The sequence below is a fragment of the Apis florea genome, unplaced genomic scaffold (genome assembly GCF_048593485.1).
Source record: "Apis florea isolate Af1SG1 unplaced genomic scaffold, ASM4859348v1 contig_3036_pilon, whole genome shotgun sequence".
Lineage (NCBI taxonomy): Eukaryota > Metazoa > Arthropoda > Insecta > Hymenoptera > Apidae > Apis > Apis florea.
The window spans coordinates 1303100-1328201 of NW_028256694.1; the positions used below are offsets into that span (position 1 = coordinate 1303100).

The window sequence follows — 25102 nt, forward strand, 5'->3', positions numbered from 1 at the left end:
TTCAACGAAACATAATTACTCTAATTACTTTGCACTTCCAAATTTACCATTCGATTATTTAATATTATTTCATAATAAATTTAAGTTTCTTTATCTGTATTCCTTGTACTCGATAAAATAATACATCCTTAAATTCTTTTAGAATTAACAAATTAATCCTTCTTCTCACAAAATTTCAACGAAACATAATTACTCTAATTACTTTGCACTTCCAAATTTACCATTCGATTATTTAATATTATTTCATAATAAATTTGATCCAAATTTAAATTTCTTTATCTGTATTCCTTGTACTCGATAAAATAATACATCCTTAAATTCTTTTAGAATTAACAAATTAATCCTGCTTCTCACAAAATTTCAACGAAACATAATTACTCTAATTACTTTGCACTTCCAAATTTACCATTCGATTATTTAATATTATTTCATAATAAATTTAAGTTTCTTTATCTGTATTCCTTGTACTCGATAAAATAATACATCCTTAAATTCTTTTAGAATTAACAAATTAATCCTCCTTCTCACAAAATTTCAACGAAACATAATTACTCTAATTACTTTGCACTTCCAAATTTACCATTCGATTATTTAATATTATTTCATAATAAATTTGATCCAAATTTAAGTTTCTTTATCTGTATTCCTTGTACTCGATAAAATGATACATCCTTAAATTCTTTTAGAATTAACAAATTAATCCTCCTTCTCACAAAATTTCAACGAAACATAATTACTCTAATTACTTTGCACTTCCAAATTTACCATTCGATTATTTAATATTATTTCATAATCAAATTTGACCCAAATTTAAATTTCTTTATCTGCATTTCTTACACTTTTGCACGACACGTTTCGTTCCAACTTTATTGTTTTCATTGTTCAATTTTTAACAATTGTCGAGGATCGTCGTTTAAATGTGTATTTTATTATTTCTTTCTACCAATTCGAACTTCATTGAAAACGTTTGCCACGATTTACCATCAGCTCCATTTAAACGTGTTTTTCAATCGAAATTCATCAACCGTTCCCAACGTTTTACATTTGAATAATTTCAAAGTCGAGGCGTGAAGAATCGTTTTCGCTCGATTTCCATCATTAATAATCATTTTAATCATTACGCGGACATGCTTTGATTTCCATTAAGCTTGCACGACTCCTCCACGTTTTTCCCAATATTCTATTCGTGTCTCCATCTTCGTTTTAATTTTTCCAATTATTCCAAAAAATCAAAAATAGTCCGATCGCGCAAGGATCGACAATCATCGACAACTTTCCCTCCCCCCCCCCCTTTTTTTTTATCGATAAAGTAAAGTGTCGATGAAAATACAATCTTCTGAAACTTTCCTTTATCGTCAAGCACTGATTATGATATGATTTTTATGTATAATCGCGTTATTATAATATCCTTTCACGTATCAATCGCAACAAAATTTTATCAATTCGTCGAGCCAATTTGCGGCGACGAGGTGCCTTTCTTCCTAATTCGAGTCTTGCTCTCAAGCATACTTTCTTCGACTTTTTGCACTCGTGTGCTTATATTTTACCAATCAACTCGGAATTATTTTTCGATCAAAAAACCTTTTTTCTGGAAGTATTATTATTATAAATATTATAATTAAATTGACTTGACGTTTTCGTAGAAACAATTTGAAAAATATATATATACCTTTTATTTTATATATATAGATGCACATTTAAGCAGAGACTCAAAGAGGATGTCGTAACAAGAGTCCTTGGAATGTAATACGAATGTAAATACATGCAATGATAAAATGGATAGAGAAAATGCAAAGGGTTGAAATGTTAAAGTTTGGAATGATGAGGGAAAGGGAAGATTAAGCTGGTCGGAGGTGGGAAGGGAAAATATTAATTTTTCATCGAATCGGAATCGAATTGTTGGGATTCTTTGGCGAAACTTGTCACCGTGAATTGAAATTGTGGTTTTTTTTTTTTTTTTGGTCAAAGAGAAATTAATTTCGCGGCAATGAAATAATTGATTTTTTTTTTTTTTTATATTATCGTAAAAGTTCATTTTGCGATAATTGGATCGAGATTAAAGCGAATTGAAATTTTTAATCGAAGAAAAATTAATTAAACCGGAAATCGGAGTTGCCTCGACAATGAGATTTTTTTCAAAAATAGAAATTTTCATTGCAATTTTCGGCGAAGGAAAAATTGATTTTTTTTACGGGGAGAAGTGAAACTTTTTCTTAAAATTGAGCACAAGAAAACAAATTCACTATAATTTTTTCGAATAAACTTTTACCTTTTTTTTTTTCTTCTTCTTCTTCCAACAAATTATTCGATTCGATTGAAATATTAAATTCCTATACAATATCAACGTAATTTTCAAGTACAAAATTATTAAAAAGTCGTCTTAATGCAATAAATTGCACGATTATTCTTTATTTTCTCAACCACCCTCTTTCTCCGCAACTCCATTACTTTTTTTCAATATAATAAAGCGTTCCTCCCATCTCTGCATCCCTTTTCAGCAAACAGTCTCTCCTCGCAATGATAAAAAATAATAATAATAATAAATTGTTATTCCTTTACGCCTCCAATTCTCTGTTTAACTTAAAATGGTTTAAAGCGAAAAAAAAAAAAACACGTTTCCATTTTTGGTTTTTTTCGTGAATTTCATCCAGGACGAGATCGTTGTATCATTATCTTCTTCAACGTGGAGGATATCTTAATCTCTCTTCGAGCAAATCGATTTATCGTTTGTTATTTGAGATGATCTTGATCCGGATAAAGAGTGATAAAATTTCGCTTTCCCTCCGGACGCGCGTCACTTCAACTCTTTCCAACGTTTCCATCTCATTGGATTTTCGATTTCACGCGATTGAAATTATCGAATTTTCGAAAAGCGAAAAATTATGAAAAAATTATGCAAAACAATTCGTTGGAAGGAATTCCAACGAAAAATCATAAACGTTTATCGCCCGAATATTTTCGAGATCTGTAAAAAAATCGAAAAATTTTTAAGAGATATCGTTCAAGAAAGAAAAGAACGATAAAAGAAAAAATCGATAATTTCAACTCTCGAATTATCCTCTCCTCCGTTATCGGCCGTATTCGATGTAAAATGGAAATCGTTTCCGAAAGAACGATTTCTCGAACGATTTCTTGTTAATCGGCCACCGTTGGTGCAAAAAACGGGACGAAGAAAATGGAGTGGACGATTCGTAGAGGCGTTTCCAACGCACTTTCGAATCATGAGGATGACGCTTAATATACGTGTGCCCTAGATGCACACAGGCATCGCCGCACGGAGGCGACTCCGCTTCCTGTGCAATCAGGTCCGATCAATTAATGCTCGAGTGCATTCTTGCTCGACGGTATAATGAACCTTGATCGCCGATTAACGCGTCCCTCGAAAGTGTCTTGGGAAATGATCTTGGGTTTTTCAATTGAACGGGGGGGGAAAAAAAGAAGGAAAGGAAAGGAAAATTAATTATAGGAGAAATTTGGAAAGGTTATTCCAAGGTGTTTATATTCTGTTGATATTGAGATAGATGTTGGAATATAAGATACGATATTAATTAATCAGATCATAGAAATGAAGATTGAATTGAATTATTATGCTTTAATATCTTATACAATACCAATTTTCGAATGGTATTCTATCAATTTATATATTCTTCTTCTTTTCTCAATCATTCGTTCGTCTCTCCTCGAAATTCGTCGATCGAAATAACTTTTAATATCTCGATCATGATTCAACAGCTTCTTGTATTCATTTTTCGAATCGTCTGCAAAAAAAAAAAAAAAAAAAGAAAGGAATCGTTTCTTTCGAAATTTCGCGATCGAAAATTCTACGGACGGAAATGGAATAAAAGCAACGGCGATAAATTAAACCGGCTGGATGCCAGGGAAACGTCAAAGAAACCGCGTTTTCGTTCGAATTCAGATATTCGCGTTGGAGACAACTGGGTCAATCCGCGTCCCCAAAAGAGCGCTGGAAGCTAGCTGGCTGGGGCCGGAAATCGCGCTGGAACGTAAGAAAATTATCGCGTACTCGATCGATTCGTTTGTATTCGTTTTATCATCGTACGAATTGAAAAAAGACTCGATACTTTTCTTTTTTTTTTGATACAGTGGAATTTGAAAATTTATTTCGATCGATTCCATTCTAAATTAAATAGTAGACCTCCAAATTGTTGTACACTTGTAATCTCGGAATAATTTCCAATTTTTTTATAAAGCGGAGATGTAATGTCGAAACAAATCAATTCCGTAATTTGGAATTTATCGACGATCTTGAAGCGAGAGAATAAAAATTTCGTTTCGGAAATATTATATAAAAATGTATCGTCGCAATATAATTAAATCAATCATTGAATTTGTAAAATTCAATTTCAATGTTCAAATTCGGCGTTAAAATCCTGTTGAAAAATTTATAATATTATAAATATCAAAATTATGAAAAAAAAAATTGTAATAAAAAATTTTTAAAACACTCGATTTAAGATGATATTCACTACAATAAACAATAGCGCTTGCGTCCATCCTCTGTTAAAAATTTTAAACACGATTTCTCTCTCGAAACCGTATTTATTTAAACATCCGACCTCCGAGAGCGTCGGAACGGTAAGAGCGGCTCGTAAACGACACCGCTCCCTTATATACATTTCGATTCTCCCCACCACTATTCCTCGCGCTCGGTCGCGTTTACGCGAGATTATTGCTTTCCACGATGATTTATTAAAATTATACGTAACAATTAATTAATTTTACAGTACTGGGATAATTCTAAATTATAATTCTTCCATTTTGTATACGTATTATTCATTGTTTATTGTTTATTAATTTACGGTAAAATTTTAAAAAAAAGTTTCGTGGTTATATATTATTATTTCTCGATGTGGAATTATATCAAAATGTTTTCGCTGCTTTTTTTGCGTTGGTCACGTAATGTTCGAGAGATAAGAATAACTCGAATGTTGAAATATTTATTTTTATAGAAACGAATATTCATGATTTGACGTATTTGAAAATTATTATTCGAGCCATTATTATTTTCTTCCTTTTTTATTTAATCGATTCAATTACTTCCTTCCCGAATTCAATTATTATATAACTTTAAACTATCAACATTCAATTCATTAATTTCTCGTTTTCACACGATAATTATTCCATCCAATAACGATTATCTCTCGATCGATATATCATTGATAAATATCTAAAATATCGCCAAATCGTTAATTTTTCCCTTCTTACCTTCGAATCTCTTCCAAGTTTTCTTTCTATTCTTTTTATTTCTCTCCAAACGATATTTGGACGGTATTTCGTTGGAATCGCAGACTTAGAAAAACTCGATGACGCCTCTAGCCTCTGAAAATAAAAATGAGCACGCTCGCGTTCCTGTGTAGGCTGGTTTGAATTTTTCAAATCCACCCACGTTACGATTATTTTTTCAACTCATTGCCTTCGTCGCGTTGCACAACGAAGTAAGAGCAGGAAGGTGTTCATCTTCGAATAAATTGGTAGAATCTTCGTGGAATTTATTAAGTATTTTGCTTTTTTCCCCTCAACGTTTTGGTTAATACTTTTCCACTCGAAGTACCTATTTTTATTAAACGATTGCAATTAAATTAAAATAAATATTATTCCATGGAAATAGCTATGATATACGCGTAATTATACTCCTATTTATTTATTTATTTATTTATTAATTTTGCAATAATCTAATCCCCAAATGAACTCTCTTCTTCGGTCGTTTCTTAATTATCATTTTCGTAATGGAGCCTTGGTGAATGAAATTAGAAGCGGAGGATATTTTTTTCGCATTAGACGCGATCTACTTCGCCTTCGTTCTTAAAATAATCTTCGTTGAACCACACACACGCCGTTGAATTACACATTTGTTACGAGATAAGAGATCCCCCCTCCCCCCCTTTTGTTTTTTCAAAGAAGATTAATATAATATATGCAGATCGATAAAGTAGATTACGTTTGAACGATAAAATTTCGATCGTTCGATTAATATTTAAATTATTCCACGCGATTTCGAAAATTATCGTCGATACATTACTTTTTACTGTTTATCGCGTGCCAATATATTAATGTTCAATTTTTTTCTTTTTTGGCACACCATTTCCTGCCGATAATCCATTGTGACGAGAGTGAATGGCCGAAGAGACTAAGAGCTCGTCGCGGTTGTTAAAAGTCTTTTGTAGGGTAACGAAACTTGTTAGAAGCGGTTCATAATGCTTTAATGGAACGCTGACAGCGTCCTTAATTAGCGGCTGGACGAAAAAGTCAATAATACTAACTAATCTTCCTGTAAAAATGACAGGCTATAAAACAGATTAGATTAGACCTTTCCACCACCTTCTTTCATCTCTTATATCTTATTTCTCACATTTTTCCTATTATTCCTTTCTCTCTCTCTCTCTCTCCTTTTCTTCCCAACATGAGAAATAATATTTCAATAAAATAATTTAAAACGGACGTGTTTAACCATCATTCCTTCCCTCTTCCCTTTTGCTAAAACCTAAACGAATTTTTGTGCTCGTGCTTCGAATATTATTTTGATCTCCAACTTGATGTTGGGGGAAAAAAGAAAAAAATTATTCCTCGTTGCAAACACTCGTCCAAGAAGCGTAGTGTCGCGTTAGCACATTGTAAAAACTTGGAGTAACGACGCCGTGGCAAATAACCGGAAATCGAGGAGGGAACATAGCGTAAAAACAAAGAGACGATGACGCGACGCAAGCGAAACGCGTTAATTCTTCGGCTTGCACGATCGAAGTATAATTCCTCGCGAGTTCGAATCGAGATGAGTCAGCGAGGGAAGAGCGCATGCTGACGCGTTATTTCTTCTCTCTCTCTCTCTCTCTCCCCCTCTCTCTCTCTCTCTGTTTCCCCTCTTGTATATTCCATGTATGGAAAACGCGGATTTTTTTTTTCTTTTTTAAAAGATACTTTTAAATAACGTACGATTGAATTCATCGGAAGAAAGAGAAAAATAAATCGATCGATCGATCAAGAGATCGAACGAAAAGATTTTATTTGTATTTAAACGTTGAATTTCGGAAAACGCGAGTTTTTCTTTCCTTTTTTAAAAGATACTTTTAAATAACGTACGATTGAATTCATCGGATTATACGAAGAAAGAGAAAAATAAATCGATCGATCGATCAAGAGATCGAACGAAAAGATTTTATTTGTATTTAAACGTTGGATTTCGGAAAACGCGAGTTTTTCTTTCCTTTTTTAAAAGATACTTTTAAAACGATTGAATTCATCGGATTATACGAAGAAAGAGAAGAATAAATCGATCGATCGATCAAGAGATCGAACGAGGAAATTTTATTTGTATTTAAACGTTGAATTTCGGAAAACGCGAGTTTTTCTTTCCTTTTTTAAAAGATACTTTTAAATAACGTACGATTGAATTCATCGGATTATACGAAGAAAGAGAAAAATAAATCGATCGATCGATCAAGAGATCGAACGGGGAGATTTTATTTGTATTTAAACAAACGTGGGATTTCGAAAGATTTCACGACGACGATAATTCTAATTCGTATCGTGAGTTTGTTCTCTTCAAAGAGGAATTTTCGATCGATTGTTGGAATAAATCTAATTCTACAGGAACTGATTCGTGTTAAATTGGAAGCATGCCGTGAGAGCAGAATCCTCTCGGAGGATGTTGGCGCGGAATAACGAAAGGAATCTGTAGCTTGTTCAGCAATGATTAAACGCTAAAGAATCAACTTACTTCTGACATAGCGTCGCGCTACGTGCTCCTTAAACACAACGTTGTAATCCTTGTAACGTTGAAACGTTTGGAGGCAAGTTTTGCATGGAAGTCGATTTCACCTTTCAACAAATGTATATATTTTGCGACGAAACGGGATATTTCTATTTGAAAACTTCATATAAAAGTAAACTTATTCTCATAATTCGAAGTTTAATTATTCGATTAGTTGATTTTATCACGTGGAATAAATATAAATTTATAATTTTATATATTTCTATTTATAAATCAAATTTTTAATATGTAATAAGGTAAATAAAGGTAACAGGTTAGTCATACACTGTCGATAAATTAAAAATTTTTATATAATTTTATAATTGTTGAATTTGTATAATTTATTTTAGCGTTTAAAAGCGCATAAAATTTTGAATTTTATATAATTAATTGAATTAATAAATAAATAGTGGATATTTTATAACATTTGAATTGCATTTAAAACTTAATAATTTTATTATATCTTTAATATAATGTTATTCCAACAAATGTATATATATTTTGTACACGAAACGATGTGACGGGATATTTCTATTTGAAAATTGTTCGAAAACTTGGTATAAAAGCAATCTTCCATTTTTAAAACTTACTCTCATAATTCAATTACTCGATCTACTCGAAGGCTTAGCTGATTTTATCACGTGGAATAAATTCATTGGTATTTGTTATGCATTTGGAAATCGATAAATTTGATAGAAGAAAATTGGGGGGATTGGCGCAACAAGAAGAAATACTTTGATAAAATTTTGTGTAAAATCGTCGATAATTGATAATTGGATAAGAAAATGTCACAAGATGATTCGACCTTCAAAGCGTGTACGGTTTTAACTTAAACGCGATATTTTGATTCAACTGTGCCACTTAATTTAAACGCACACCTTTCCCTTCCCCTCCCCTCCCCTCCCCTCCCCCCCGCTATTATCTTACTCTTTTCCGAGTATTTAACGAGAAACAAGATCTTAAACATCGGATTTCTTTACACGCCACTCTATTGTTCCCGTTTCAGAGAAGTGGCGTTGCGTGAATTAGCAAGAAGAGGGTGCAAGGTTGAGCGAAGGTTGTGCTCGACTCGAATATTCCTCTAGCGGCTCATCGATTGCGGTTTCCTGGCCGTGAGTTTCTCTTCAACCGAATTTTCACCCTCTCGCTTTTCTTACCTGCTTCCACTTCCCTGTGAAATGGAAGATTAATATTTCGTGAAGCGAAAAACAACGTTCAGCTTGAACCTTCTTCGACCGAATCGTATCATTCGTAAGACACGCTTTTCTTTAAAAAAAAAAAAAAAAAAACAAATATTTGCGTACACGCAAAAATTACAATCTTCTCCCTTCGATGTTAAATCTTCCTTATTTCAACAATTGATTAAAGTAAGAAAAACGTACGTATTTATTCTGTATCGATGCTTACTACATTTCTTCCCAATTTTGTTCCCAATTTAATGTAAAAATATCCGAAAACACGCACGGTTGAAACGAAACGCGCGGTAGAAAAACGAGAGAAAAAGACGAGAGAATGAGAAGGAAAGAGGAAGGAAAGGGCAAATTGTTCACCAGCCAGCCACGTTAAACGTGTAAACTAACAAACCGCCCCCTTCCCACCCCCTTTCCCGGAAACATAATCCGCCCATAAAATGCACCGTGCGTCAATATTTGCAAAAAGAGTGGCCGGCGAGTGAGCCAGGACACAATGAACTCTCCTCTCTGAGCACGCCGTGGAGAGATGGTATTTATGTTAATTAGAAACAGGGGCAGAGGAGGGGGAGGGGAGGGGGAGAGGGACACGCTCGAAAACGGAATTGATCCACGTCTCCCCCCTCCCTCGAATTTTGAATTCGTGCTCGAGACGCTAACGGACCGGAATCGATCGCGGATCTGTCGCCCTTTCGTCGAGGGAATGTATCATCCCCTCTTCGTTGTAGAATGCCTCCTTCTTGCAAATTCGATTAATCGCTGGGTTTCGATCTGTCTTTTTTGTACCTGGAACAGGGGGAGGAAATAAGAAATTAAGAAAAGACGATATTTCGTACGATTTGGAGAAATTTCGAGGAATTTTAATGAGAATCGATAATTTGTAGATGTTGAGGAATTTTTTTTTTTTTTTGTAAAAGAAAGTGGTGGGGAACAGGGGGAGAAAATAAGAAATTAAAAAAAGACGATATTTCGTACGATTTGGAGAAATTTCGAGGAATTTTAATCGATGTTTTCTAGATGTTGAGGAATTTTTTTTTTTTTTGTAAAAGAAAGTGGTGGAAAACAGGGGGAGGAAATAAGAAATTAAGAAAAGACGATATTTCGTACGATTTGGAGAAATTTCGAGGAATTGTAATTTTAATGAGAATCGATGTTGAGATTTGTAGATGTTGAGGAATTTTTTTTTTTTTTGTAAAAGAGGTGGAGAACAGGGGGAGATAAGAAATTCGTGTGTTTCGAGAAATTGTAATTTTAATGAGAATCGATGTTTTGTAGGTGTTGAGGAATTTTTTTTTTTTTTTGTAAAAGAAAGTGGTGGAAAACAGGGGGAGGAAATAAGAAATTAAGAAAAGACGATATTTCGTACGATTTGGAGAAATTTCGAGGAATTGTAATTTTAATGAGAATCGATGTTGAGGAATTTTTTTTTTTTTTTGTAAAAGAGAACAGGGGGAGATAAGAAATTCGTGTGTTTCGAGAAATTGTAATTTTAATGAGAATCGATGTTTTCTAGGTGTTGAGGAATTTTTTTTTTTTTGTAAAAGAAAGTGGTGGAGAATAGGGGGAGGAAATAAGAAATTAAAAAAAAACGATATTTCGTACGATTTGGAGAAATTTCGAGGAATTTTAATTTTAATGTTTTGTAGATGTTGAGGAATTTTTTTTTTTTTTTTTGTAAAAGAGAACAGGGGGAGATAAGAAATTCGTGTGTTTCGAGAAATTGTAATTTTAATGAGAATCGATGTTTTCTAGGTGTTGAGGAATTTTTTTTTTTCGTAAAAGAAAGTGATATATTATTTATGTTCGATTTTTTGATGAATAGATTCGTGAAAGCTCTTTAAGAGTGTAAGCTTATAAAGCGTGGAATAATATATCTGTCGAATATTTAATATCCATATTCTATTAATTCAATAAAATTTAATTTTTTTATTTCAACCGATTATAAATCACTAATATTTATTTTTCTAGTAAGAAATATTTTTAGAACGATCAGTGGGGATGGAAGAAACATTATTTTCAAAGTTTTCGATGAAATTAATTGAAGAGAAAAAGAATTTTTATTTTGTCGTTAACTCGTTTTCACTCGTATGTCGCTATCCTATATTTTAGTATTAGACTCTAGAAACTCTTCTTTTCTTTTTGGTCTCTGCTTAAATATGCGTGCGTGTATACGTAAAATGAAATAAATAAATAAATATACATGTTATATAGATTTTCACTGATCGGAGACGCGGATAAAATGTATGTAGTAATATTCCCAGAAAAATGTTTCCATTTCGATCGAACACGAAGAAAAATTCCTAGTTGATAGTCCTTCTTAAATATAAATACGAGTGCAAAAATAAAGGAAGAACGAAGTGACGAAAATAGATATGCAATAAGATGAAAAATAAGAATAATACCGTTATTGGGATTGCTCTCAATAAAATAAGAAAGGTGAGAGACATCAAACCGAGAGCGCATCTCGATAATTACTTTATTTGTTAAAATATCGAAACAACGATATTTAATATTCAACGAATATTATCTTTCTTTACACGTAAGGATGCACAAAATATTGAAGTATAAAAGTTTGGAAATCGTGTGGATGAACGTTCAAAAAAAAAAATAGAAATCTTAGAAGAAACTTTGGAAAATAATTTATTTATCATTTAATGCCATAAACGAACACGAAGTGATCGAAGTGATCGAAGAGCTATTTTGACTAGCTAAAAAAAAAAAAAGCTCGAAATCGACGTATCTCTTTCGTTTCCATTTCCTATCTTTCTCTCACAGTCGTAACTCATCTTACAGGATATATCACGATAACAGCGCGATATCTTGGCGTAAAAATTACTTCCTCGAGCACTTAGCGAGTGCAATTTATTTCAGCGACACCGGCGGATAAAAAAAAGAAGTGGAGGAGGAGGAGGAGGAGAGAGAAAGAAAGGAAAGAAGAAAGTGTCGCCGGGGCTCGCCTCTGTAATGCGAATAGTAATCCAATTTCCGTCGCGTAATAGAAATTGCTTCGAGGATTATATAATTTTTTTCCAGATTTAACAGCCCTGCCAGTTTTACCCTTGGATCACGCGAATTCACCCGCTTCGATCACGACACGCGCTGCGATCGAGAAACAATTTTGCCTCGGTATCAAGATATCTCCTTAAAAATGGAAAAAAGTCGCGCAAAAATTTCGAAAATGTTCAATTACGAAAGGAAATTTCATCGAATCAATTAAATCTCTAAAATATATTATAAAGAATCCTGGAATAATAAATTTGGTCGAAAAATTAAGATTATTATTCATTTTTTAGTGGAAAAAAAGGATCTCGAAACGATTCCCCTTTCCTTCCTATTATTGTTGTAGACTTTTCGAAAGGGAGGAAGAATCAATCGATTCTCCACGAAAATAACCTTGAAAAATCGATCGAGCTTAGCCCAGAATTTTCTCTTCCAAATGTTGAAACGGTTAAGAAAATTGGAGCAGAAAAAAAAAAAAAGAAAGAAAGAAAGAAACTTCTTACGGCTTCTTCTTCCGTATCGTTTAAGCCCGAAGTATATCGAAGGATTTTCGCGTTTCATAACGCGCTTTTCCTCGAGAAAATCCTCCGCTATATTTGTTGCGCCTTCTAAGCCCGGAATCTGTTTCCGATTTCGTGCCGCCCAACGATTCTTCTCCCGTTTTAATTCAACTTTTCTTCACGCTTAATCTCAGGTTCGAATCCACGATAATTGGATCGATCGATTAACACGTGGATTCACATATGGATGACGCTCTCTTCTTCCAAGAAAAACAAGATTTTTAACCGTTCGTATTTAAGATCAAGAGCCCTCTAGAAATTTTGTTAATATTATGTTGTATAGAATTCATATTACATTAATAAATATATGTATGACAATAAATTGTAGGATAGCGATTATATGGCGACACACGAATGCAAAGAGTTAAAAGAAATTGAATAAGCATTGAAATGTAATATAGAAAATATACATTGGAATGGCAGAATTGAAAATTTAAGAATAACAGAAACGGGAAAGAGGGACAAGTATGATTTGTTTGGCACTTTTGCATTTTTCTACCATTTTTAAAAATTGTATGGCAATGTAGGAGGTAATTGTTATTACCATCGATAATATAGAACTGAGTTGCCGATTTGGAGGCTTATATTCGGACCAAAATGCTTAAAATTCACTTTGGAAACGAACGAAGTAGGGAGAACTAATATAGATATAATTAAATTTTATATTGAAATATATAAAATAAAAATATTAAAACTACTTCCGTTTATCGCTGTTCGCTTCCGACATTTAGCCTCCGCGAGAAACTCGATGAAATCACGCTGAAATATCTTTTTTAATTGTCAATCGGAACAGAATCGAACAGTTTCGTTAACTTTCGTTCGGGATCTATCTATGTAAAAATCTGACTCGAATTATCTAACCAATTTTAAGTTTTTGAATTTAATTAAAATCAAACGTGGAGACGGATTTACTCGATGCCCAACTTCTGGTTTTCGAGAGAGAGAGAGAGCTATTCAAAAATGGGGGAGAAAAAAAGGAAAACGTATACGCTTTCATCATCCCCTCTTTTCGAATCATCGAGTTAAAAATCAAACACTCGAACTATTCCAAGTATCGACCTAAAAAAAAAAAAAAAAAAAGAAGAAGAAAAATATGAGGATATTAGGTAATTAACGAGTTGAAGCAGAGGAGAAGAGGCGGAATTAATAAGTTAATAATAAACAAATGAAGCTCCTGGAATCGTCCAATTAGATAGATCGGATATTAAAACGCTTTGAGGGGGAAATCTTGGCAGGATTCCCACTCGTTTCGTTCCTCGGATAGATTGTTATACGATTATTATAACTTCTTTTTTTTTTTTTTTTTTTACAAATTAAAGAAGAGACCAATATATAAGAATAAAACGACGATCGTCCCACGACACGATCAAATTTTTCCTTCGAAGAAGAAGAAGAGAGAATTTTCTTCGCTCGAACAATTTCACCCTCTGATTTTTCGCGGGGACAACCAACCCTCTCCTCCCCTCCAACAAGCGTTTCGCGCACAATGATACGACGCAGAAATCATTTGGAGATGAAAAATGGACGGCGAGAAGAGAGGCGTAGCCTCTCCACTTTGCACTCTCTCGCCTTAACGGATACCTTCACGTCCCTGTGACACAGTTTCGCACAATGGAGCGCGGTCTCCACTCCGATATCCACTCCTCCTCTCGATCTTAAAGCCGCCGACGTTCATTTTTAATCGTCCTTGCCCTTCGCCCGCCTATAATCTCATCGATATTAAACATTGGGAGAGGAAGAAGAGGGGGGAGAAGGAAATTTAATTGGATAACTGTTCTTGGAAAATGTTTGATGGAGCTGGAAGAAAAGGAGAGGAGCGAGTTTTTCGATTAATGAGTTTGCAATCGTGTTTGTATTCAAGAAGGGTGTATCAATCAAGTATAACGAATAGAATATAGGTGTTTTTGAGATTGCTTGCTTGTTCTTCGGAAATAATAGTGATCGTTAGAATTTTAAGGAATTGGTGGTGATTTTTTGGAAACGTTAGATTTGGAAGGCGAGTGTTGAGATTGCTTGCTTGTTCTTCGGAAATAATAGTGATCGTTAGAATTTTAAGGAATTGGTGGTGATTTTTTGGAAACGTTAGATTTGGAAGGCGAGTGATATTTCGTCCCGATAATGATAAAATATAGGCGTTTTTTTTCGAGTTTTGAGATTGCTTGCTTGTCCTTTGGAAGTAATAGTGATCGTTAGAATTTTAAGGAATTGGTGGTGATTTTTTGGAAACGTTAGATTTGGAAGGCGAGTGTTGAGATTGCTTGCTTGTTCTTCGGAAATAATAGTGATCGTTAGAATTTTAAGGAATTGGTGGTGATTTTTTGGAAACGTTAGATTTGGAAGGCGAGTGTTGAGATTGCTTGCTTGTTCTTCGGAAGTAATAGTGATCGTTAGAATTTTAAGGAATTGGTGGTGATTTTTTGGAAACGTTAGATTTGGAAGGCGAGTGATATTTCGTCCCGATAATGATAAAATATAGGCGTTTTTTTTCGAGTTTTGAGATTGCTTGCTTGTTCTTCGGAAGTAATAGTGATCGTTAGTCTCTAGTTTGTTAGGATTTTTAAGGAATTGCAATTTTTCCTGAAAGGGCAAATGGTGATGATTTTTGGAAAAATCTTGAAATTTTCTTTCCTCAGAAGCAGGCAGGTTATAATTTTTGGGGATATTTGATTAAAGTATGTCACGACGTTATTTTGTCTCTCAGAATGGAATGATTTTTTGGAAATCTTGTTATATGATTTCTCAACATTATAGATTTTTCTTCGTAATGATTTTTGACGATTTTTCCTGATTCTTGAAATGGATGTTGACTCTTTTCAGATAGTACACGATATCATGGATATATATACACATCTAAATCACGAGATGTCGAGGTATTTTTCTTCCGAGAATTTGAGCTGATTTCTAGGAAAACTAGTATATTTATATATATATATATATATTCATTCCCAAGTTGCAACTTCGAGACACATATACGTGCATGAGAGCACGTATTTTCAAGAGATTTTCCTTTCCATTCTCGTATCAAGAACAGGACACACTTTGAACAAGTTGTCCATTATAATGTTACAGAAAAAAAAAAAAAAAAAACATTCATCTCGTTCTCCAACCACGACATTTAATTTTTTAACCGAACATTTTTATCTCGAACCTCTTCGCTTCAACTTCGACCGGGTGATTACTTCGATCTCGAGTAATAATTTCATTCCAAGCGGATTCTATTTTTCATATCCGCATATCCGTTTCCATTAGCTTTTTCCTCGAATCTCCGGAAGAAGAAGAAGAAGAATCCGATGATGTCGGGTCAGGTCGGGTCGCTGTTCTATTATGCTTTTAGTCTTGTAAACGAAAGAAAAAAAGAAAGGAGAGAGGGAAGTGAAAAATTGGCTAAATAGAAAGAAAAGAGGCAACTTTAGAAGGAAAAAGGAAAAACTGAAAATCATCTGCCGATCAACTCTTTTCTTTAATCATCTTACGAGGAATTACGTTTCAATTCAATCGTGATAATCAATTGAAATTTAACGTCTTGTTACGTTTGAAAAAGGAAATTGATTTTAATTTTTCCGGCCCATTTCGATTTGAAAGAAAATGTAGAAAGAAATAAAATTCTTTGTCCCCGAAAAAGAAAAATGTGGTGGAAATGGAAGAAACTTGGAGCTTCTTGAATTTCACGGGACGGGATGTGTCGCGAAGAAATAGAAGCGACGGAACAAGCGATAAAATTAGCCGAGTCTCGGGGGAGAAAAGTGAAGGAGTTTAAAAGATCTTTTCGTAAACTTTACTTTTAAACTTTCGTTATAATTAAACGATTAATAACACCTTTCGATATCTCGGCATCCAAATCCTCTCCCTTTACTTTTCCTCGTAAAAGGAACGAAGAGATGGCAACGTATTAACTCACGTTTAACTCGTGTTATATATACTCCTTTATTTTTATGTTATACGTCTTTTACAAAATTGCCTTCATTAAATTACCTCGATTAATCAATTAATTAATTAAAAAAAAAGGAAACAAAAACTAATTACTCAAAAACTTGCTAATTCAAATTCGCAAAACTCGCCGCAAATTGAGACTCGACGATATGCGGCGAAATAAAAAGAAAAATAAATAAAAGAGCAATTCATAAATAGAATTTCATCATCGTCGTCGTCGTCATTTTTTTTTTTTTTTCAAATGTGTGTCACGAGCATGTTGCACGATATTTTCCATCGCGTTTCACAGAGGGAGGAGGGGGGAACAATAGTTGGTCGCGCAATTAGCGTGCCGTTTTTCCTTCGCGTTATTCTCGAAACCAATTAACGGTCCGTTGATTCGGGAGCCGCGTATATTACGAGCTTGAAAAGAGCGATGAGGCGGCGAGTGTGCCTTCTCGATCACGTGAAAATTGCCGGCCCACCTTCTGTTATTGCGGCAAAAAAAAAAGAAAAAAAGGGAAGAAAATCTGACTCCTTGATATTTCTCCTATAATCTCGATTATTTTTTGGGGTTGTAATAACAACATTTCCCGCGAAAAGTAGGGGTTGGATCGAGTTGATCGAATTAATCGTGTAATTTAGGAACGCTTTAGTGGGGGGATATTGTGCGTCGGGCTGTGTGGCAACAAAGTTTCGTTTTAATAATTTAAGGGAGAACGCGGTGAGGGGAATATCTCGAATATCGGTATTAAGTGATATATATTTATTAATTTTACGATGCAAGCAATACGAGAGTTATGGATGATATTTCACGTTTCTCTGTTGTTAATTTATTTCCTGTTTTCGACGCGAGATGTCACTGGTCGAGCGTCGTAAGTTGATAGCTACGGCAAAATTACAATCCTGATTTCGATTCGATGTTAACGATTTCGGGCAAACGATTTTCCATATCTGTTTATCACGACGACAGTACCACGTTCTCCGCTCAATTAGCATCCATGGATATCGTCGTTTCAACTCGTCGTGGTGGCAACTCGTGAAAATTAAATGCCTGCGGTGCGATCAATCTTTCAATTTTCGTTCGAAAAAAAAAAAAAATATTCCTCTCGAATGTACCCTTCATTCGATGGATGAACAGCAGAGAATCGAAAAATCAGGTGTTTCTAATTTAAGCAAAGGTGTGTTTCAAAAGTTTATTTGTTACACACTGCTTGAAACATTTCGAGCAGAGGATTATAAAAAAATTTGTATTACGTTTGCGTCTGTAAAGTAACGTTTACTCGTCTCGATAACATATATCTCGGCGTTTGTCACAACCTTGAACCAACGCTTTTGAATTAATTCCCCTCTATTTATTCAGTTCAATTGCAAATAACGGATGATGTAACTCGTGATCATAATTGATAAGAGTCAATTATACATCGAGAGGATCGATTTGTTTCGATGAAATTCAGAGTTTCTCGAATTTCTCCACGTTTTTAAATTTTTACATCCATTTAAATCGATCGATTCTGTTTAATCGCAATTCTATCTTTTCAATCGAATTCACATTTTCTCCGCTTAATTTTTTTCTGCGACGCAGTGTAAACAAAATTTTACGCCACTTGAAATCGACACTTTTTCTCTCCTCGACGGAAGAAATTTAGACGTCGCGTGCATTCAAAGGCCGCAATTGTCTCCATCTGATGCGTTTAATTAAAGGCGATGAAGGTCGGATCAGGGTTCATCAGAGTCGAGTGACGAAAATGACACTGGCGGCCACCGATCGAAAAATCGACCATTTCCAATACTATTTTTCTTTCAATTAAAAAAAAAAAACTAATTCTCTTCAATTCCATTTATCATTTGTCAAAGGAGGTCTCTCCACGTTCGATCAAAACGATTTTTTCTGCGAATGTATCGTTAACTTTTAGTAAAAATGAATAATCCTTTGATCGAATTGAAATTCTCTATAAATTAGTTTTATTTATTCATTCTATTTTACATTCGCACTTGAACCAGAGATAACGTACAATAAAACGTTGCAACAAGAGTCCCTAAGAGATAATCTAATTATTAACGCGAATACACGTATTTGTGTGATAAAATGTAGGATCACGATTAAATTAAATTCCCCTTTCGTTACACCTTTCACGCTCGAGCGAGTCGATTTTTCCCCGTGCCAGCTTATCTATCACTTTCGAAAAATCTAACTGTTGAAGGAGAAGGGGCGTCGATGTTTTAATTGTTGGAAATTCGGGCGGCGTATGAATTGGGTCACGGGTCGAACGTCCTCTGCGGACCTGTATGCGGATATATTTTCCGCCAACGAGGGAGGAGGGAGGGAAAGTTTTTTGGACGCGTGCCAAAAGGGGTGGCTCGATTCCATCGACTTGTTGCTGATACACGACTCCGATCCAATTAGGGGATGATCGTTTCTGTCGTGCAATTTTCAATTTCAATTCCTTTCCTCCCCTCGAATTGCATCCACGATATCTCTTTAGATTTATTTTCATTACTTTCGAAAGTTGATTAGATTTGGGATTGTTTTCCTTCTGTAAGGGATTCTTCTTGAAAACGGATCCATTCTTGTTCCAGAAGGATTTTCGGGGCAAGAGAAGGGGTCGATCCTTTTTGCATCGCTGCTATATTAACTCCGTAGTGGAACAGGGTTAATTGAAGTCCACGAGCTATCAAGTGTACAGTCGTGAAATTCTTGACCCGCATGCATAAAATCGCTTTGATCAGGAATTCGAAGAAGCTGGACATCGCTGTGTTAACGCTTCCTCTCGTCTTCCATCCAAATTTCCTTGCCTTATTCCTTGGATATCTGGATTATTCGAAACAAGCGTTCGAGACATTCTTCGAGCGAAACGAACTTATTTTTTTCCAATTTTCTCCGAATTTTCGTAACGTTAAATATTTCATCGTATATTTATATTTCGGAATATTTTGTCCCCGATTTTCCGAGGTTCAAATTCGAACGATCGACGCGACACCTGGATTTCAACCTCGGTCGAAATTTTGATTATTACATTTGTGATTTCGTTTGATTTTCGTATTCCGATATCCATTGAGAATAATACGTATCCATTCCAATATATTTCAGCATTTTCTTCCATTAGAAGTATCCCAAAGAATATTTTATAACTTCGATTCCAATATTTTTAATATTCTATAATTTTATTATAGATCTCGAATATATTTCGGACAAAAATTCCCAATTTCATTCTCACTATTTCAACATTCCATTAAATTCAATTCCTATCTCCATAACGTGGTATATTTCGATCGAATCACGCCACTATTTCATTTTCGCAACAACCAAAACCGCCATTAAAACCTCAATTTTAACCCTCCTCCTCCCCCACTCTCGAGAATGCCTCCGCATCTTGGAGCACCATCGGCTGCACGGTGTAAAATTACTTAGGAAACCGTTTCGAATATTAAATTACTCCGCCAGTCTCCGTCCACCCCTTTTCATCAATCTCAACATCGTTCTCGCTCTGAAATATCAATATTAGAGCGAGAAGATCGAACATGCCCACGTGACTGTTGCAAATGGAATCGTTCAACTCGTAGAAGTGTCTTCCTTCCACGAAAAGGGAGCCAACACTTCAGTACCAGCCAACCGACCGACCGACCGACCGACCTTCCCTCTTCCCAACTAACCCTAGAAACGCTTTAACCCCTCTCCAGAGCCTCTGCATGTTTTCATCGAGGGTCGGTTTAACTGGAAATACGGTTACATTTTCTCGTTAAATGTAGCAAGGGGAAAAAAAGAGAAATGTATTAGCTCTCGTTGGATGGAAATGTATTAAAATTTGGATAAAAATGTTGCCAGCTTTCAGAGTGTGAAGGGTTGTTTAATAAACAGGATGATAGGGTAAATATGCACGAGTTGACTTTTTTTTGAATTTCGAACGACATAGGATGGAAATTTTATTTTATTTTATTCGATTCTGAAGCTGGATGTGGTGTAACTTCGAGTAAATATCTCGAATGAGGAATAATGTTTGAAGAACGTTATATGAGATCTTGTTATTAATGGAATATTTGATTGTAGAAAATTTTTGGAAATTACGCAAGAATTGTAAATACTGCAAATGATACGTAAAATGCTATTAAAAAAAATGTAGGAAAGATATTTTACATTTTTCAAGAGATTGATTATGATATTAAATTTCAAATAATTCCATTGTGTATTTAAAAAGAATTCCTATATTAATTTTTTGAACAGATATCCTTTCAATTTTAATATGGCTTAAATTAAAGATTACGAGTCGATTTAGTTTAAGGTTATGTCCTGTTTAAGAAATTATTTCATCATTATTAAAAATTATATTATTTTTGTGAAAGGAATCCTCCTTTTAATTCCATGCAATTCTATTTCAGATGAGAAAAAAAATTAACAGGACGTTCTTAATTTTAGTATGCCTTAAATAAAAGAATACGAATAGATGGAGTGTAACGTAAGATTCGGCTCTTCAAGCCGAGATACTGTTCCCAGAACTCGTAGTATCTTGAAAGAGACGTGGGTAACGTAAGCGATCCCATTCATAAACCTAAAATCAATGACGGATTGGTAGAAGGAAATTCGTGGCTGCGGATTGGACGCATATCGTCGCCATGATGGCATCACCGGCCAATCCCCGTGTTCGCCTCGTTTTCCACAGCTTCTGCACTCGTGGCCGACTCTTTCCTTCTCTCTCTCTCTCTCTCTCTCTCTCTCCATTCCTCTTTTTCCCAAGCTTCTTTGTCTTTTCTGTCTCCCTTTGTTTTCATATTTCCTTGATTCTCTTCTTCTTTCTTTCTCCTGTTTAGCATTTTAAAGCTAGCGTTTTATCGTTTTTTTTTTTTTAGGATGATTCTTTTAAGATGAACTTCTTCTCTCTAGAATTTTTCCTAGATTTACCATCCAATCAGATTTCTCTTGGATTTCTTTTGTCTAATATCGTCGTTGTATTTGATTTTATTATATTTTTGACTCTTTCAATAGTTTTAAAAACTTTTATTTTTTTATTACAAACATTTATTTGTTTCAAACTTATATATATATATATATATTGATTTCAAATCTAACCTAAGATAAACGAAACTTAACCTAAGTCAATTCAAATTCAACTTAAAGCAATTCGATTTTCATTTGTAAGTGTAATCCAAACTTAATATAAATTTAATCAAAATGTAATTGAAGTTTAAACCAAATCTAAATTTATCCAAACTTAATTCAGGCGTAACAAAAACGTGGGATATGTGGATTCATATCCCAGAACTTTGACACCTAACCTAAATTTTATCCAAACATCAAGTGTAATTCATACCAGAGTCGACATTGTTTCCACTAGAAGTAATCCAACATAAAATCTTCCTTCCTAAGACAGTACATAAAACGTGTTCCAATTCTCATTATGACGAGTCATTCACATTGCAATTCAGTGAGTTTGTCTAGTTTTTAAGACAAATGGCGCATTGCGTGCACCGGACAGGCGCAGTGCGCTCGTTAAACCTAAGAAACTTTGAAAGCAATCTCGACACGTGAATTTGAACCGTGAATCTTTTCGATCGAATGTTAAACACCCTGAATCTCAAATTTTACTCGATTCCTAACTTAATTATTAATTGACTGTTTTCGCGAACGAACGCTTGATTATTGCTAAAGTCAATCGATATATATAAAGCATTTCGATAATCGATTTATCAGATGCGAAGAAATTAGGGCGGCAAATTTAAATCAAAAATAATTTTCTATTTAAATTTTTCCATGTAAAACATACATTTATTATGACCAATAGATATGCGTATATATCTAGAGACAAAATATTAAAAATATTATCATTCTATATTTTTGTGAATGGCTATTATAAAATAATTAAAAAAATATCACAAAATATAAATATTTATTATTAATTAATTTTTCAAAATTTCAAATTATATTAGGAATATTTTCTTTTATTTATTTCTTTTTAATAAAATCGCTTTATATATAACTCAATACAATTCAATGCACATGACAATGAAATTCTTTTGTATTTTTATTCGTCTCACCGATTCAAGAAGAAGAATAAACCAAATGTGAAACGAAAGTATTAAAACACAAAAGCTTGTAAAATATTTTTATTCTTTCTTCCTTTTTCCATCACGAAAAAAAGATGCAAGGAGCGAAAGGAACGATTGCGATTTTTATTAATGTCACGAAGAAATGGGAGAGAGAGAGAATTAATTCGAAGTGATTTACAATAACTATTATCGTCTGTGTAGGAAGGGGAAACCGGAAATGCGACGTTATATTGTTCTGCGGCTCTATGAAAAAAGTGGGTGAACCCCTCGGGCAGGCCATCCTTCATTTACAAACAAAGGTTCAGGAAAAAGTTTTTGAAGCGAAGACAATGGGATCGTGGAAAAAGCACGCAGAACTCTCGATCCTCCTTTTCACCTCTCTCTCTCTCTCGCTCTCTCTCTCTCTCTCTCTCTCTATCATTCATCATGAATGAAATTTCGTAATTCCATGTCTGAGAAATCTTACGTTTCGTAGAGAACGAAAATGTTTTATGGTTTCAATTTGGATTTCTAGTTAGGTATTTTTTAATGCTGTTACAAAAAGAATTGGATTAAGAATTTCTGAGAAAATTTTCAATCAGAGATTTGTAATTCAAATATGATTTGAAAAAATATATCGCGGGTTTCTATTCTCATTTTTTTTTTAATACACTTTAAATAAAGCAATTTTATAAAATGTTAGTTTTAAAAAAATTCAACGTGAAAATAAAAATTCCATAATATTAATCTCCAAAATATTAAAAAGAAGGAAGTGAAAAAAAGTTAAATGAAAAATTAAAAAAAAATTTAAAGATAATAAAAATATTTGAAAATATGTATGAAATATAAGAAATTGTAAAAGTTACTGAAAGAAAAAATAAAGAAAAAAAGATGTTGGCAAGCGTAAAAGAGAAAGGAAGTAAAAGTGCCCTTTTGTTATCAGCAGGTCTGGTGTAACTGAAAGCAAAGAGGAGCAAAACGTGGCGGATTCGGTGACCCCTCGGCTGTGACCAGAGGCGCACAGAGAATTAGGGCAAGGAAATGCGTGAATATAAAATAGTAGTGTTGGGCAGTGGAGGTGTAGGCAAGTCCGCCCTCACTGTCCAGTTCGTACAAGGAATCTTCGTCGAGAAGTACGATCCGACGATCGAGGACAGTTACCGCAAACAGGTCGAGGTCGACGGTCAACAATGTATGTTAGAAATCCTAGACACAGCCGGAACGGTGAGTTTTCTACCATATTCCTCACACTATTATTTCAGCCATTGTTTCATCCATAAAAACGCTATTAAAGAATGGTATAATTTAATTAATTATATTATACAATGAAATTATATATAAAGATTTATTTCTTTGAAATTTCTTTTAAAACAGTTTTTGTTAATTTAATTTTATTATCGATTAATGTATTAAATTTTATATGTATAATAAAATAAAATATAAATAATAAATTCTAAATAATAACTTTTTTTTTTTTGCTATGTAAGCAGACAACAATTTTATTATATTAAACATTATATATTTTATATAAAATAATTTTTAAAACCATGATATTTTAATACATTATTAGAAAACATCTTAAGAAAAACAATATCTTGGATGAAATTATAATCCTCTTCAAAATAGCAAGTAATCCAAAAGAAACTTCAATTCATTCAATTAAATTTCTAAAATTAATGGTCTTTGTTTATTAAAAAAAAATCATTTAGTTTAAGTTGAGAAAAGATTGTATATATTCTCTATGATCATGATCATTAACATCTCTCTATCGCTTTTCACAGGAACAATTCACAGCCATGAGGGACCTTTATATGAAAAATGGCCAGGGATTTGTGTTAGTATATTCGATAACGGCGCAATCGACGTTCAACGACTTGCAAGACCTCAGGGAGCAGATTCTACGGGTGAAGGACACAGATGACGTGCCTATGGTGCTGGTGGGCAACAAGTGTGACTTGGAAGATGAGAGGGTAGTGGGCAAAGACCAGGGCGTCAATCTTGCCCGGCAATTTAATTGCGCGTTCATGGAGACTTCTGCCAAAGCCAAAATTAATGTTAACGATGTGAGTAGTAGATGGTCATTCTCTGTACCAATCATCTTTTTGTCCCTTCCCTTGTTGGAGTTACAGATAACATTATACTAATACTCTAGAGCCATTGTTCCTTAAGAGAAACAAATGCAAAATTTATCTAGTTAATTCTGATATAAATTCCGTTATAATTGTATTGGATAATTATAAAGAAATTATAATTGTAATTAATTTCGAAATTTTATAATGTATAATAAGGGGAAAAACTCATAAAATATTGATATAATGGAGATTTTATTTCATTTTATATTAACGAATTTATAAAGAATGTAGTAAGCTAATAAGACACATAATTCTTAAAAATATTTAATTAATTGTTCAGTTTCTTCACTATATAATTAATGTGTCATGATTTTCATTTATATTCTTCTATATGATTGAAAAAGATAAAGCCAAATTAACTTATATTATTTTTATTATTTTCTATTATAATGGTATAAGTTTGAAACAATAATTATGGGAATTTTCATATCTTTTTCTCAAGAAGAATTTATCTAATATTTTTAATAAGTTTGTAACAAAATTATATAAAGTAAAAATATGAAAATTATATAAAAAGGATAATTC

At 33.7% G+C, this 25102-nt stretch overlaps 1 protein-coding gene and 1 long non-coding RNA gene across 5 annotated transcripts in view; one reads left to right on the top strand and one right to left on the bottom strand.

Annotated features, from left to right (window-relative positions):
* Window positions 1-25102, top strand: part of Rap1 (RAS oncogene family member Rap1) — a 43114-nt gene that overhangs the window by 10736 nt on the left and 7276 nt on the right. The window contains exons 2-4 of one of the 4 annotated variants that reach the window (XM_086908093.1): window positions 8772-8877; window positions 23389-23669; window positions 24227-24508. In XM_086908093.1, coding sequence (XP_086764219.1) covers window positions 23487-23669; window positions 24227-24508 — 465 coding nt within the window. In that variant the 5' untranslated portion in view covers window positions 8772-8877; window positions 23389-23486. The remainder of the gene's footprint in view (window positions 1-8771; window positions 8878-23388; window positions 23670-24226; window positions 24509-25102) is intronic. The other 3 variants (XM_086908092.1, XM_086908090.1, XM_086908091.1) reach the window with 3 other exon arrangements.
* LOC147657647 (uncharacterized) lies at window positions 4083-4604 on the bottom strand. The gene is made up of 2 exons (XR_015292063.1): window positions 4488-4604; window positions 4083-4391 (listed from the first exon to the last, which is right to left on the bottom strand). It is a non-coding gene; the product is annotated as an uncharacterized LOC147657647 (long non-coding RNA).